The sequence below is a fragment of the Mustelus asterias genome, unplaced genomic scaffold (genome assembly GCF_964213995.1).
Source record: "Mustelus asterias unplaced genomic scaffold, sMusAst1.hap1.1 HAP1_SCAFFOLD_1602, whole genome shotgun sequence".
Classification (NCBI taxonomy): Eukaryota; Metazoa; Chordata; class Chondrichthyes; order Carcharhiniformes; family Triakidae; genus Mustelus; species Mustelus asterias.
The window spans coordinates 33,832-48,876 of NW_027591547.1; the positions used below are offsets into that span (position 1 = coordinate 33,832).

General features: G+C 48.3%; 1 protein-coding gene across 1 annotated transcript; it reads left to right on the forward strand.

The window, feature by feature from the left end:
• The first annotated feature begins 481 nt into the window (after positions 1-481).
• LOC144488485 (low molecular weight neuronal intermediate filament-like) lies at positions 482-13,532 on the forward strand. The gene is made up of 4 exons (XM_078206543.1): positions 482-1,652; positions 5,744-6,061; positions 9,193-9,317; positions 13,065-13,532. Exons 1-4 carry the CDS (start codon positions 969-971, stop codon positions 13,288-13,290), a joined length of 1,353 nt encoding a protein of 450 aa, XP_078062669.1. The 5' UTR covers positions 482-968; the 3' UTR covers positions 13,291-13,532.
• The last annotated feature ends 1,513 nt before the right edge of the window (positions 13,533-15,045 follow it).

The window sequence follows — 15,045 nt, forward strand, 5'->3', positions numbered from 1 at the left end:
CGCTGTATCGCCAAAGTGTTTACAGCCGGAAAGCAGATTGCAAGCTGAGTTTGTCTGATATTAATTTCAATTCAATGCCGTCAACACTCGGTGATGCCCCAACTTAACATGGTGAAACAACAGGACACGTCATGGCTTGAATCTGTCGCAGCTCCTGCTCCAACTGAGGCTGCTGCGTTTAACTCTTCAACATCTGGCCATTTGTACACTTTCACACACGTTATCCCAGCCATTCCTCGGGACCATCCTGCACTGGGCATTACTTGGAAAATTCAGGCAGGGAATTATGAGACAAAGCATACCGTTCATGGAGAAGGAAAGGAGAGGGTGCAGAATGCGGTGTCACAGTCACAGCCAGGGTGCAGAGAAAGATCAGCTTAATGCGAGGTAGGTCCATTCAAAAGCCTTGACGGCAGCAGGGAAGAAGCTGTTCTTCAGTCGGCTGGGAAGCTTACAGAGAGGTTTTTGGAGAGGGAATTCGGAGGAGAGGGAAGGAGGGGGGGGTGTGTTCGAGGCTGCAGATTGGCCGTGTATCCCAGGCGTGTGGGATATAAGAAGGGGGAGGGATAGGGGGCAGGCTTTGCAGAGCAGCAGAACCAGAGCAGCAGGAGAAGCCAAGGACAGCAACAGCAATAACTGCAGCGATATCTGTGGCAATTGCAGCAGGACCAGTAAGTGTGGCAATCGGAACAGCAAACAATTGCAATAACAAGCAATTGGAACAACTGTAGCAATTGGAATAACAGTCATAATAACTGTAGCAATTGGAATAACAGTCTCAATACCTGTAGCAATTGGAATAACAGTCGCAATACCTGTAGCAATTGGAATAACAGTTGCAGTAACTGTAGCAATTAGAATAAAAGTCTCAATACCTGTAGCAATTGGAATAACAGTCACAATAACTGTAGCAATTGGAATAACGACCACAATACCTGTAGCAGTTGCCACAATTAGCAGCAGCAGCGATGAGTTATGCAACCGAATGCTATCACGGTTCTTACCGAAAGGTCTTGGGGGACACCCCACTGGGCTTGGGAGCTCGCCTGAGCTCTGGGGGTAGGCTCTCTGCTCCCAGAGGAAACCCTCTATCCTCCCTCAAGAGGGGCAGCCCCTCCCCCTGTTGGGACAGCTACGACCTGTCCCAGTGCAGCGCCATCAACAACGAGTTCAAGATCATCAGGACCAACGAGAAGGAGCAGCTCCAGGGGCTGAACGACCGGCTGGTGGGCTACATGGACAAGGTGAGGTTGCTGGAGCAGCAGAAGCGGGCGCTGGAGGCGGAGGTGGTCTTGCTGAGGCAGCAGCAGCAGACGGAGCCCTGTCGCCTGAGCCAGCTGTACGGCCAGGAGATCCGCGACCTACGCTCCCGCCTGGAGGGGCTGACCCACGACAAGCGGCGTCTGCAGCTGGACTGCCAGCAGCTGGTCATCTGTCTGCAGCAGCTCCGCCACGGCCACCAGCAGGAGGCGAACAAGCGCCAGGAGGCCCAGGGCACCCTGCTGAGATATCGGGAGGAGGTTCAGCAGGCCAGGATGGCCAAGCTGCAGCAGGAGAGGACGGTCGATTCCCTGCTGGACCAGATCACCTTCCTGAGGAAGATTCACCAGGAGGAGCTGGCTGAACTGCAGGCTGCACTGCAGGCATCCCAGGTAAGGCTGTGTCAATGTATACATGGGCAATATATACAATGAGTAAGGGTGGCACGGTGGCACAGTGGTTAGCACGGCTGCCTCACAGGGCCAGGGACCTGGGTTCGATTCCCAGCTTGGGTCACTGTCTGTGCGGAGTCTGCACGTTCTCCCCGTGTCTGCGTGGGTTTCCTCCGGGTGCTCCGGTTTCCTCCCACAGTCCGAAAGACGTGCTGGTTAGGTGCTAAATTCTCCCTCAGTGTAACCCGAACAGGCGCCGGAGTGTGACGACTGGGGGATTTTCACAGTAACTTCATTGCAGCGTTAATGTAAGCCTTAAATTGTGACTAATAAATAAAAGTTACTTTACTTTACTATGTAGATCAGTGTACAGAGGTCTCACATCTACATGTGTATACCTAATGTCCATATATCCGAAATGTGTGCATATAGTGCATGCGTATAGTGCACATTTATATCTGTGTCCATATATAATGTGTGCATATGGAATGTGTGTGTATATCGTGCATGTATCAGTACTTATATACTGCATGCAATGAAATGTCTGTATATATTGTCACTCAGCCAGCGACCCAGGGTAATGCCCCAGGTTCGAATCTCGCCACGGCAGATGGTGGAATTTGAATTCAATAAAAAATATCTGGAATTAAGAATCTACTGATGACCATGAAACCATTGTCGGAAAAACCCATCTGGTTCACTTTAGGGAAGGAAATCTGCCGTCCTTACCCGGTCTGGCCTACATGTGACTCCAGAGCCACAGCAATGTGGCTGACTCTCAACTACCCTCGGGGCAACTAGGGATGGGCAATAAATGCTGGCCCAGCCAGTGATGCCCATGTCCCATGAATTAATAATAAAAATAATATAATGTGCATTTTTATATCACAGAGGGGTACAGAAATATATATATAATTTATAAAATATATATTAAATGTGCATATATATATGTACACATTATAAATTATATTAAATACGTGCTTGCATGTGTGTGTGTGAGTGTGTATGTGTGTGTGTATGTGTGTGTGTGTGAGAGTGTGTGTGAGTGAGTGTGAGTGTGTGAGAGAGTGTGTGTCTGAGTGTGTGTGAGTGTGTGTGTGTGAGTGAGTGTGAGTGAGTGTATGTGAGAGTGAGTGTGAGCGTGTGTGTGTGTGTGAATGTGTGTGAGTGAGTGTGTGTGTGTGTGTGTGTGTGTGAGAGAGTGTGTGTGAGTGTGTGAGTGTGTGTGTGAGAGAGTGTGTGAGAGAGTGTGTGAGAGAGTGTGTGTGAGTGTGTGTGTGTGTGTGTGAGTGTGTGTGTGTGTGTGTGTGAGAGAGAGTGTGTGTGTGTGTGTAAGAGTGAGTGTGTGTGTGAGTGTGTGTGTGAGAGAGTGAGTGTGAGTGAGTGTGAGTGTGTGAGTGTGTGTGTGAGTGTGTGAGTGAGTGTTTTATGTGTGTGTGTGAGTGTGAATGTGTGTGTGTGTGTGTGTGTGAGTATGAATGTGAGTGTGTGAGTGTGAGTGAGTGAGTGTGTGTGAATGTGTGTGTGTGTGTGTGTGTGTGTGAGTATGAATGTGAGTGTGTGAGTGTGAGTGAGTGAGTGTGTGTGAATGTGTGTGAGAGTGTGTGTGTGAGTGTGAATGTGTGTGTGTGTGTGTGTGTGTGAGTATGAATGTGAGTGTGTGAGTGTGTGTGAGAGAGTGTGTGTGAGTGTGTGTGTGTGAGTGTGTGTGTGTGTGTGTGTGAGAGAGTGTGTGTGTGTGTGTGTAAGAGTGAGTGTGTGTGTGAGTGTGTGTGTGAGAGAATGAGTGTGAGTGAGTGTGAGTGTGTGTGTGAGTGTGTGAGTGAGTGTTTTATGTGTGTGTGTGAGTGTGAATGTGTGTGTGTGTGTGTGTGTGTGTGAGTATGAATGTGAGTGTGTGAGTGTGAGTGAGTGAGTGTGTGTGAATGTGTGTGAGAGTGTGTGTGGCTTTCAACCAATCAAATATTAACATGGTCCCCAAAATGTGAGTTCATATTGAGTTAATTCTGCCGGGAGACAGATGTGTATCTCTGCCCCGTTTCCCTGAGCTCTCTGCACAGTGCGAGGGGAATGCGGTAACTCTGCGGTTCTCTGTTTCTGATTTATAAAGACTCTGTCATTTTGAAATGAATCACAGCGGGGTAGCTGGATGCTGAAGCAGCGGCAGCGAGCTGAATACCTCCCTTCACTTGCTGTCTCTTCCTTTATGACAAATGTGCAATTTTTCATATTTCTCCTCCAGTATTTTTTACCGATCCAGAATGACTTTGCCACATAAAATTGTGCTTGATAAGGGGTACAGAATCTTTGGAGTTAACGAGCATACCTGTCACTGATTTTAATCCTATTAAGTATTGATTGCCGCAATGTGATATAATTCACAAGGACAACAAACAGTAAAAATTATCTGATAATTATTCATCAAGATGCTCATTCTTCTGAATTCCAATGAGTATAGCCCCAGTCTACTCAGTCTCTCCTCATAAGCCAACCCTCTCAACTCCGGAATCAACCCAGTGAATCTCCTCTGCACCCCCTCCAGTGCCAGTATATCCTTTCTCAAGTCAGGAGACCAAAACTGTACACAGTACTCCAGGTGTGGCCTCACCAGCACCTTATACAGCTGCCACATAACCTCGCTGTTTTTAAACTCCATCCCTCTAGCAATGAAGGACAAAATTCCATTTGCCTTCTTAATTACCTGCTGCACCTGCAAACCAACCCCTTGAGATTCCTGCACAAGGACACCCAGGTCCCTCTGCACAGCAGCACGCTGCAATTTTTTACCATTTAAATATTGGTCCATTTTGCTGTTATTCCGACCAAAATGGATGACCTCACATTTACCAACATTGTACTCCATCTGCCAGACCCTCGCCCACTCACTTAGACTATCTGACTCATTGACTATTTATTAGTATCACAAGTAGGCTTACATTAACACTGCAATGAAGTTACTGTGAAAATCCCCCTAGTCGCCACACTCCTGTTCGGGTCACACTGAGGGAGAATTTAGCACCTAACCAGCACGTCTTTCGGACTGTGGGAGGAAACCGGAGCACCCGGAGGAAACCCACGCAGACATGGGGAGATCTTTCTCTACACCCTAGCTATGATTGTAACACTACATTCTGCACTCTCGCGTTTCCTTCTCTATGAATGGTATGCTTTGTCTGTATAGTGCACAAGAAACAATACTTTTCACTGTATACTAATACATGTGACAATAATAAATCAAATCATGTAGACTCAATACAGTCAGTGAACCAAGGCCGGGAATCGAACCCGGGTCCCTGGTGCTGTGAGGCAGCAGTGCTAACCCACTGTGCCACCGTGCCAGAATTTCAGTGTCCTCTGTACACTTTGCTCTGCCGCTCATCTTAGTGTCATCTGTGAATTTTGACACACTACACTTGGTCCCCAACTCCAAATCATCTATGTAAATCATAAACAATTGCGGTCCCAACACTGATCCCTGAGGTACACCACTAGTCACTGATCGCCAACCCGAAAAATACCCATTTACCCCCACTCTTTGCTTTCTGTTAGTTAACCAATCCCCTATCCCTGCTAAGGAAGTAGTTGATTCCAAAACATTGCGTGCATTCAAGGGGTCGCATCGTGGCTCAGTGGTTAGCACACTGCCACCTCAGAGTGCCAGGGATCAGGGTTCGATTCCTGGCTTGCGTCACTGTGCGGAGTCTGCACATTCTCCCCGTGTCTGCGTGGGTTTCCTCCCTCAGTCCAAAGATGTGCGGGTTCAGTGAATTGGCCATGCTAAATTGCCCCTTAGTGTCAGAGGGTAAATGTATGAGGTTATGCGGAAAGGGACTGGGTGGGATTGTGGTCGGTGCAAACTCGATGGGCCGAATGGCCTCCTTCTGCACTGTAGGATTCGAAGAGGCGGCTGGACATAGCACTTGGGGGCAAATGGGATCAAAGGTTATGGGGAGAAAGTAGGATTAGGCTATTGAGTTGGACGATCAGCCATGATGGTGATGAATGGCGGAGCAGGCTCGAAGGGCCGAATGGCCTCCTCCTGCTATCTTTCATGTTTCTAATAGATTTTTGTTGGAATTTTCTTTGGCAAGGTAACCGTGGAGATGGATTTCAGCAAGCCGGATCTGTCCACCGCTCTGAAGGAGGTCCGGTCCCAGTACGAAGCCATCGCGTCCAAGAACCAGCAGACGGCGGAAGAGTGGTACAAATCCAAATTTGCCGATTTATCCGAGAGTGCGGCACGGGGAAGCGAGGAGGCCCGGGCGGCCAGGGAGGAGATGTCCGAGTATCGCCGCCAATTACAGATGCAGAACATCGAGATCGAGGCTGCCAAAAGCACCAACGAATCCCTGGAGAGGCAGCTGCAGGAGATGGAAGACAGGCACAGCACGGAGACCGGCAACCTGCAGGTAATCACTGGGTGGGAGGAAAATAGGGAAACCAGCCAACACGTGTGGGGAATGAGTCTACTCGACTGAACTGGTGCACAGGACCAGTGAGATCGCTGGCAGAGCATCTCACCCAGCAACTACCCCTATAACCCCATGCATTTACCATGGCCAATCCAGCTAACCTACACATCTTTGGACACGAAAGGGCAATTTAGCATGGCCAATCCCCCTAACCTACACATCTTTGGACACTAAGGGGCAATTTAGCATGGCCAATCCACCTAACCTACACATCTTTGGACACTAAGGGGCAATTTAGCACGGCCAATACACCTAACCTACACATCTTTGGACACTAAGGGGCAATTTAGCACGGCCAATCCCCCTAACCTCCACATCTTTGGACACTAAGGGGCAAGTTAGCATGGCCAATCCACCTAACCTACACATCGTTGGACACTAAGGGGCAATTTAGCATGGCCAATCCACCTAACCTACACATCTTTGGACACTAAGGGGCAATTTAGCACGGCCAATCCACCTAACCTACACATCTTTGGACACTAAGGGGCAATTTAGCATGGCCAATCCCCCTAACCTGCACATCTTTGGACACTAAGGGGCAATTTAGCATGGCCAATCCCCCTAACCTGCACATCTTTGGACACTAAGGGGCAATTTACCATGGCCAATCCACCTCACCCGCACATCTTTGGACACTAAGGGGCAATTTAGCATGGCCAATCCCCCTAACCTACACATCTTTGGACACTAAGGGGCAATTTAGCATGGCCAATCCACCTAACCTGCACATCTTTGGACACTAAGGGGCAATTTAGCATGGCCAATCCCCCTAACCTGCACATCTTTGGACACTAAGGGGCAATTTAGCATGGCCAATCCCCCTAACCTACACATCTTTGGACACTAAGGGGCAATTTAGCATGGCCAATCCACCTAACCTACACATCTTTGGACACTAAGGGGCAATTTAGCACGGCCAATACACCTAACCTACACATCTTTGGACACTAAGGGGCAATTTAGCACGGCCAATCCCCCTAACCTACACATCTTTGGACACTAAGGGGCAAGTTAGCATGGCCAATCCACCTAACCTACACATCGTTGGACACTAAGGGGCAATTTAGCATGGCCAATCCACCTAACCTACACATCTTTGGACACTAAGGGGCAATTTAGCACGGCCAATCCACCTAACCTACACATCTTTGGACACTAAGGGGCAATTTAGCATGGCCAATCCCCCTAACCTGCACATCTTTGGACACTAAGGGCAATTTAGTATGGCCAATACACCTAACCCACACACCTTTGGACACTAAGGGCAATTTAGTATGGCCAATCCACCTAACCTACACATCTTTGGACATGAAGGGGCAATTTAGCATGGCCAATCCACCTAACCTACACATCTTTGGACACGAAGGGGCAATTTAGCATGGCCAATCTACCAAACCTGCGCATCTTTGGACACTAAGGAGCAACGTAGCATGGCCAATCCACCTAACCTACACACCTTTGGACACTAAGGGCAATTTAGTATGGCCAATACACCTAACCTACACATCTTTGAACAATAAGAGGCAATTTAGCATGGCCAGTCCACCTAACCTGCACATCTTTGGATACTAAGGGACAATTTAGCATGGCCAATCCACCTAAACTGCACACCTTTGGACACTAAGGGGCATTTTAGCATGGCCAATACACCTAACCTATACATCTTTGGACAATAAGGGGCGATTTAGCATGGCAAATCCACATAACCTGCACATCTTTGGATACTAAGGGACAATTTAGCATGGCCAATCCACCTAACCTATACATCTTTGGACACTAAGGGACAATTTGGCATGGCCAATCCACCTAACCTGCACATCTTTGGACACTAAGGGGCAATTTAGCATGGCAAATCCACATAACCTGCACATCTTTGGATACTAAGGGACAATTTAGCATGGCCAATCCACCTAACCTATACATCTTTGGACACTAAGGGACAATTTGGCATGGCCAATCCACCTAACCTGCACATCTTTGGACACTAAGGGGCAATTTAGCATGGCAAATCCACATAACCTGCACATCTTTGGATACTAAGGGACAATTTAGCATGGCCAATCCACCTAACCTATACATCTTTGGACACTAAGGGACAATTTAGCATGGCCAATCCACCTAACCTGCACATCTTTGGACACTAAGGGGCAATTTAGCATTTCTGAACCAGCTAACGTACACATCTTTAGAGTGTGGGAGGAAACCGGAGCACCCGGAGGAAACCCACGCAGACACAGGGAGAACATGCAGACTCCGCACAGACAGTGACCCAAGCCGGGAATTGAACCCAGGTCCCCGGCGCTGTGAGGCAGCAGTAATAACCACTGTGCCACCAAATCCAGGAGTGGCAGTCCTTTCCACAGCTGGCACAGATGTCTCAAGTGGGGAAACGTGGCAGGGACTCCGGAACACGGATGTACTTCCATACTCGGCACTCTGTCCTGCTAGGAGAAGCCCAATATTCGCCTGTTGCCTCAGATTCATCCCTGAAAGCTAGACTAATGAGACACGGCAGCACAGAGGTTGGCACTGCTGCCTCGCAGCGCCAGGGACCAGGGTTCGCTTCCCGGCTTGGGTCACTGTGTGGAGTGTGCACATTCTCCCCATGACTGCGTGGGTTTCCTCCGGGTGCTCCGGTTTCCTCCCACAGACCTAAAGACGTGCTGGTTAGGTGCTAAATTCTTCCTCAGTGTCACCGAACAGGAGTGTGGCGACTAGGGGATTTTCACAGTAACTTCATTGCAGTGTTAATGTAAACCTAACTTGTGATTAATAAATTAAATTTAACAACCTTATTCGATGTACCGTTGAGGTGAGTCAGCGCGATGGGAGGTAATAAATTCAGGCCCCTTCTTACCCATTCCTTCACTAAACCTGAGGTGCACTCGAGGCCTCCTCCCATTTTGAATCGATGTGCCTCACCTGGCCCCTGCGGCCAAGCTTTGCGCTTAGCACGCAGGCGATATTCCGCGCGATTGTTTTCCAGTCCGTTATGACGGGTGCACATTATCCAGCATGCAAGTTCAAAGCCACCGGCCTAACTTTGCCACCTTTGACCTCCACAGGAAACCATTAACCAGCTCGAGAGTGCCCTGGGGTCCACCAAGAATGAAATGTCTCGACACCTGAGAGAGTATCAGGACCTGCTCAATGTCAAGATGGCGCTGGATATAGAAATCGCTGCATACAGGTTCACCTCTACTCATTTGATTCGATTTGATTTCGGATGGCACCGGGTGGCACAGTGGGGTTAGCACTGCTGCCTCACAGCGCCGGGGTCCCGGGTTCGATTCCCGGCTTGGGTCACTGTCTGTGCGGAGTCTGTACATTCTCCCCCGTGTCTGCGTGGGTTTCCTCCGGGTGCTCCGGTTTCCTCCCACAGTCTGAAAGACGTGCTGGTTAGGGTGCTAAATTCTCCCTCAGTGTAACCCGAACAGGAGTGTGGCGACTCGGGGATTTTCACAGTAACTTCATTGCAGTGTTAATGGGCAACATGGTGGCACAGTGGTTAGCACTGCTGCCTCACAGGGACCTGGGTTCGATTCCCGGCTTGGGTCACTGTTTGTGCGGAGACTGCGTGTTCTCCCCGTGTCTGCGTGGGTTCCCTCCGGGTGAAGCATAGAAACTAGAAGCAGGAGGAGGCCATTCGGCCCTTTGAGCCTGCTCCACCATTCACTATGATCATGGCTGATCATCAAATTCAATATCCTGATCCTTTCCCCTTCCCCCCATATCCGTCGATCCCTTTAGCCCCAAGAGCGAAATCTAATTTCTTCTTGAAATCACATAACTTGACCCTAAATGACAGAAGGCTGCTTTAGTGACTGGAGGCCAGTGACGTACCACAGGGATCCGTGCTGGGCCTCCTATTGTTCGTCATTTATATAAATGACATAGATGACTATGTGGGGGTAGGATCAGTCGGTTTGCCGATGACACAAAGATTGGCCAGGTGGCTAACAGTGAGGTTGAGTGTCTTGGTTACAGGGAGATATAGACAGAATGGTTAAATGGGCGGATAAGTGGCAGATGGAATTTAACCCTGAAAAGTGAGAGGTGATACACTTTGGAAGGAGTAATTTGACAAGGAAAGAGGCAATTTAGCACGGCCAATCCAACGAACCTGCACATCTTTGAACACTAAGGGACAATTTACCATGGCCAATCCACCTAACCCGCACAACTTTGGACACTAAGGGGCAATTTAGCATGGCCAATCCACCTAACCTACACATCTTTGGACACTAAGGGACAATTTACCATGGCCAATCCACCTAACCTGCACATCTTTGGACACTAAGGGACAATTTAGCATGGCCAATCCACCTAACCTGCACATCTTTGGACACTAAGGAGCAATTTAGCATGGCCAATCCACCTAACCCGCACAACTTTGGACACTAAGGGGCAATTTAGCATGGCCAATCCACCTAACCTACACATCTTTGGACACTAAGGGACAATTTAGCATGGCCAATTCACCTAACCTGTAGATCTTTGGACACTAAGGGGCAATTTAGCATGGCCAATCCCCCTAACCTACACATCTTTGGACACTAAGGGGCAATTTAGCATGGCCAATCCACCTAACCTACACATCTTTGGACACTAAGGGACAATTTAGCATGGCCAATCCACCTAACCTACACATCTTTGGACACTAAGGGACAATTTAGCATGGCCAATCCACCTAACCTACGCATCTTTGGACACTAAGGAGCAATTTAGCATGGCCAATCCATCTAACCTGCACATCTTTGGACACGAAGGGGCAATTTAGCACGGCCAATCCAACTAACCCGCACATCTTTGGAGTGTGGGAGGAAACCGGAGCACCTGGAGGAAACCCACACAGACACGGGGGAGAACGTGCAGACTCCACACAGACAGTGACCCAAGCCGGGAATCGAACCCAGGCCCCTGGTACTGTGAGGCAGCAGTGCTAACCACTGTGCCACAGTGCGGCCCACCAAATTTGACCAGCTAAAGCTGGTGAGTAGGGCCTGATTTTAACAATGTTTATTGGAATAATGCAGTATGTATCAGCACAGCTATTGATAGACTGATGATCGAGTTTGTTTTAAACTTCTTACTCTGACAGGTGTTTTCTACTTATTCTAAAAAGTCTATCTTCTATTTTATTTTTAAATTTTTTATTTAATATTATTTTTTAAAGTTTATCATAGAATCCCGACAATACAGACAGGCCATTCAGCCCATTGAGTCTGCACCAACTCTCTGACAGAGCATCTTACCCAATCCCAACCCCATAACCCCACATCTTTACCCTGCTAATCCCACTAACCTACACGTCTTTTGACACTAGGGGGCAATTTAGCATGGCTAATCCCACTAACCTGCACATCTTTTGACACTAGGGGGCAATTTAGCATGGCCAATCCACCTAACCTACACATTTTTGGACACTAAGGGGCAATTTACCATGGCCAATTCACCTAACCCGCACAACTTTGGACACTAAGGGGCAATTTAGCATGGCCAATCCACCTAACCTACACATCTTTGGACACTAAGGGACAATTTAGCATGGCCAATTCACCTAACCTGTACATCTTTGGACACTAAGGGGCAATTTAGCATGGCCAATCCACCTAACATACACATCTTTGGATACTAAGGGGCAATTTAGCATGGCCAATCCACCTAACCTGCACATCTTTGGACACTAAAGGACAATTTATCATGGCCAATCCGCCTAACCGGCACAACTTTGGACACTAAGGGGCAATTTAGCACGGCCAATCCACCTAACCTGCACATCTTTGGACACTAAGGGGCAAGTTAACATGGCCAATCCACCTAATCTGCACATCTTTGGACACTAAGGGGCAATTTAGCATGGCCAATCCCCCTAACCTACACATCTTGGGGCACTAAGGGACAATTTAGCATGGCCAATCCACATAACCTACACATCTTGGGACACTAAGGGGCAATTTAGCATGGCCAATCCCCCTAACCTACACATCTTTGGACACTAAGGGGCAATTTAGCATTGCCAATCTACCTAACCTGCACATCTTTGGACACTAAGGGGCAATTTAACATGGCCAATCCACCTAACCTGCACAACTTTGGACACTAAGGGGCAATTTAGCATGGCCAATCCCCCTAACCTACACATCTTGGGACACTAAGGGACAATTTAGCATGGCCAATCCACATAACCTACACATCTTGGGACACTAAGGGGCAATTTAGCATGGCCAATCCCCCTAACCTACATCTTTGGACACTAAGGGGCAATTTAGCATGGCCAATCTACCTAACCCGCATATCTTTGAACACTAAGATGCAATTTAGCATGGCCAATCCATCTAACCTACACATCTTAGGACACTAAGGGGCAATTTAGCATGGCCAATTCCCCTAACCTACACATCTTTGGACACTAAGGGGCAATTGAGCATGGCCAATCCACCAAACCAGGGCTGTGGGAGGAAACCGGAGCACCCGGAGGAAACCCACGCAGACAACGTGCTAACTCAACACAGACACAGTCACCCAAGGCTGGAATCGAACCCGGGTCCCTGGCGCTGTGAGGCAGCAGTGCTAACCCACTGTGCCACTGTGCCACCAGTGATTAAACAAAATAAAAGGATGTGGTTTGCGCATGTCGATTCAAAGGACAACAGATTTATTCTTGGAGTTCTGGCCTGTACAGAGTACAAACTGAAACTCACACAGTGCAACACCCTAATGATATTGCGATTACATCGTGTATTCTGCTCTTAAAGCAATCTGCAACCACTGAAATATATAACAGGAGCAGACTCGAGGGGCTGAATGGCCTTCTATTTTGGGTGTTCATGTTTGTTAGAGTAGATTTTGCCCTGAAGTAGAGTCAGAACATGCAGAGAGAGATCTGAGTGGATTTGTACCAGATGGATTGTAAACCTGATATTTTCTGTTGCAGGAAACTGTTGGAGGGGGAGGAGACGCGGCTGAACACTATCGATGGCGGCACCTCTGCGTTCCTGAACTCCACCTACTCCTACTCCTCCTCCATCCTGTCTGAGACAAGGTCCTTCTCCGCTGCCGACTTCAGGAAAAGCACGGGAGGGAAAGCCACAGCGGCCTCAAAAAAGAAGGAGAAACCTCGGGATGAGGAGAAACCAGGAAAGAAGCCCAGCAAGACTTAGTCCCTTTTTCAAATCATCCGACTGGCTGACTCTTCCCATTTCCAAACCCCTCACCCCCAAGGGGAGAAAATTAGAGTAAAGTTTCTAGACATCATCTTTACACAGCTTACAGGAGACAGTCAGGATTATTACAACGCAGCACTCGGAGAAACACTAGATACAACCTTTCCAATGTAACCAATGATTGATAGTTATTCTTGAATGTATTTTATTTGTAACTAAACAATCCAATGTATAATTTCACACTCTCAGTGAGACCTCATTGAAACTTATAAAATTCTAACAGGGTTAGACGGGGTGGATTCAGAAAGAATGTTCCCGATGGTGGGGGGAGTCCAGAACTAGGGGTCATAGGGCGGCACGGTGGCACAGTGGTTAGCACTGCTGCCTCACAGCGCCAGGGACCCGGGTTCGATTCCCGGCTCAGGTCACCACCTGAGAGTCTGCACACTCTCCCCGTGTCTGCGTGGGGTTTCCTCCGGGTGCTCCGGTTTCCTCCCACAGTCCAAAGATGTGTGGGTAAAGTGGACTGGCCATGCTAAATTGCCCCTTAGTGTCCAAAGATGTGCAGGTTAGGGGGATTGGCCATGCTAAATTGCCCCTTAGTGTCCAAAGATCATAGAATCATAGAATCCCTACAGTGCAGAAGGAGGCCATTCGGCCCATCGAGTCTGCACCGACCACAATCCCACCCAGGCCCTACCCCCACATATTTTACCCTCTAACCTACGCATCTCAGGACTCTAAGGGGCAATTTTTAACCTGGCCAATCAACCTAACCCGCACATCTTTGGACTGTGGGAGGAAACCGGAGCACCCGGAGGAAACCCACGCAGACACGAGGAGAATGTGCAAACTCCACACAGACAGTGAGATATCCAAGTTAGGTGGATTGGCCATGCTAAATTGCCCCTTAATGTCCAAAGGTATGTAGGTCAGGTGGATTGGCCATCTAAATTGCCCCTTAATGTCAGGGAGGACTAACTAGAGTAAATGAATGGTGTTATGGGGATAGGGCCTGGGTGGGATTGTGGTCGGTGCAGACTCAATGGGACGAATGGCCTCCTTCTGCACTGAAGGGATTCTATGATAGTTTGAGGATAAGGGGTAAACCTTTTAGAACTGAGGTGAGGAGAAATTTCTTCACCCAGAGGGTGGTGAATGTGTGGAATTCACTCCCACAGAAAGTAGTTGAGGCCAAAACATTGTGTGATTTCAAGAAGAAATTAGATTTCGCTCTTGGGGCTAAAGGGATCGAGGGATATGAGCGGGGGGGAAGGGGGGAGTATCAGGATATTGAATTTGATGATCAGCCATGATCGTGATGAATGGTGGAGCAGGCTCGAAGGGCCGAATCGCCTCCTCCTGCTTCTAGGTTTCTATGTTCCTATCACTGAGAGTTATTTGCAACTGCATCAGAATCCTTGTTATTATTTTCTTCCAGACAGTATTTGCAAGATGAATTTTATGTGCAAAATAAGGATTGCTGAATAGAGAAGCAGGAACTGTTCCACATTTGAGGAAGTCCTCTCTCACTCTCTTTATTTAGGACGAGGTTAGCACAATCACAATAGCAACATGCCTTCAATATAGAAGATGTCTCAAGGTGGGTAAAATGAAAGAGCTACCCTAACCCCTGCCCTCCACACTCCCCCCACCCCCACACACACCACCATTGACATCTTCCCCACTGAAAAGCACAAAGATTCACTTGAATAATAGCTTCTCAAGAGAGTTGCACAATGTCGGGAGAGG

Coding starts and splice junctions, on each gene's coding strand:
- LOC144488485 (XM_078206543.1), top strand. CDS start 969: ATGAGTTATGCAACCGAATGCTATCACGGTTCTTACCGAAAGGTCTTG. Junction 6,062..9,192: donor CGGAGACCGGCAACCTGCAG/GTAATCACTGGG, acceptor TGACCTCCACAG/GAAACCATTAACCAGCTCGA. Junction 9,318..13,064: donor ATAGAAATCGCTGCATACAG/GTTCACCTCTAC, acceptor TTTCTGTTGCAG/GAAACTGTTGGAGGGGGAGG.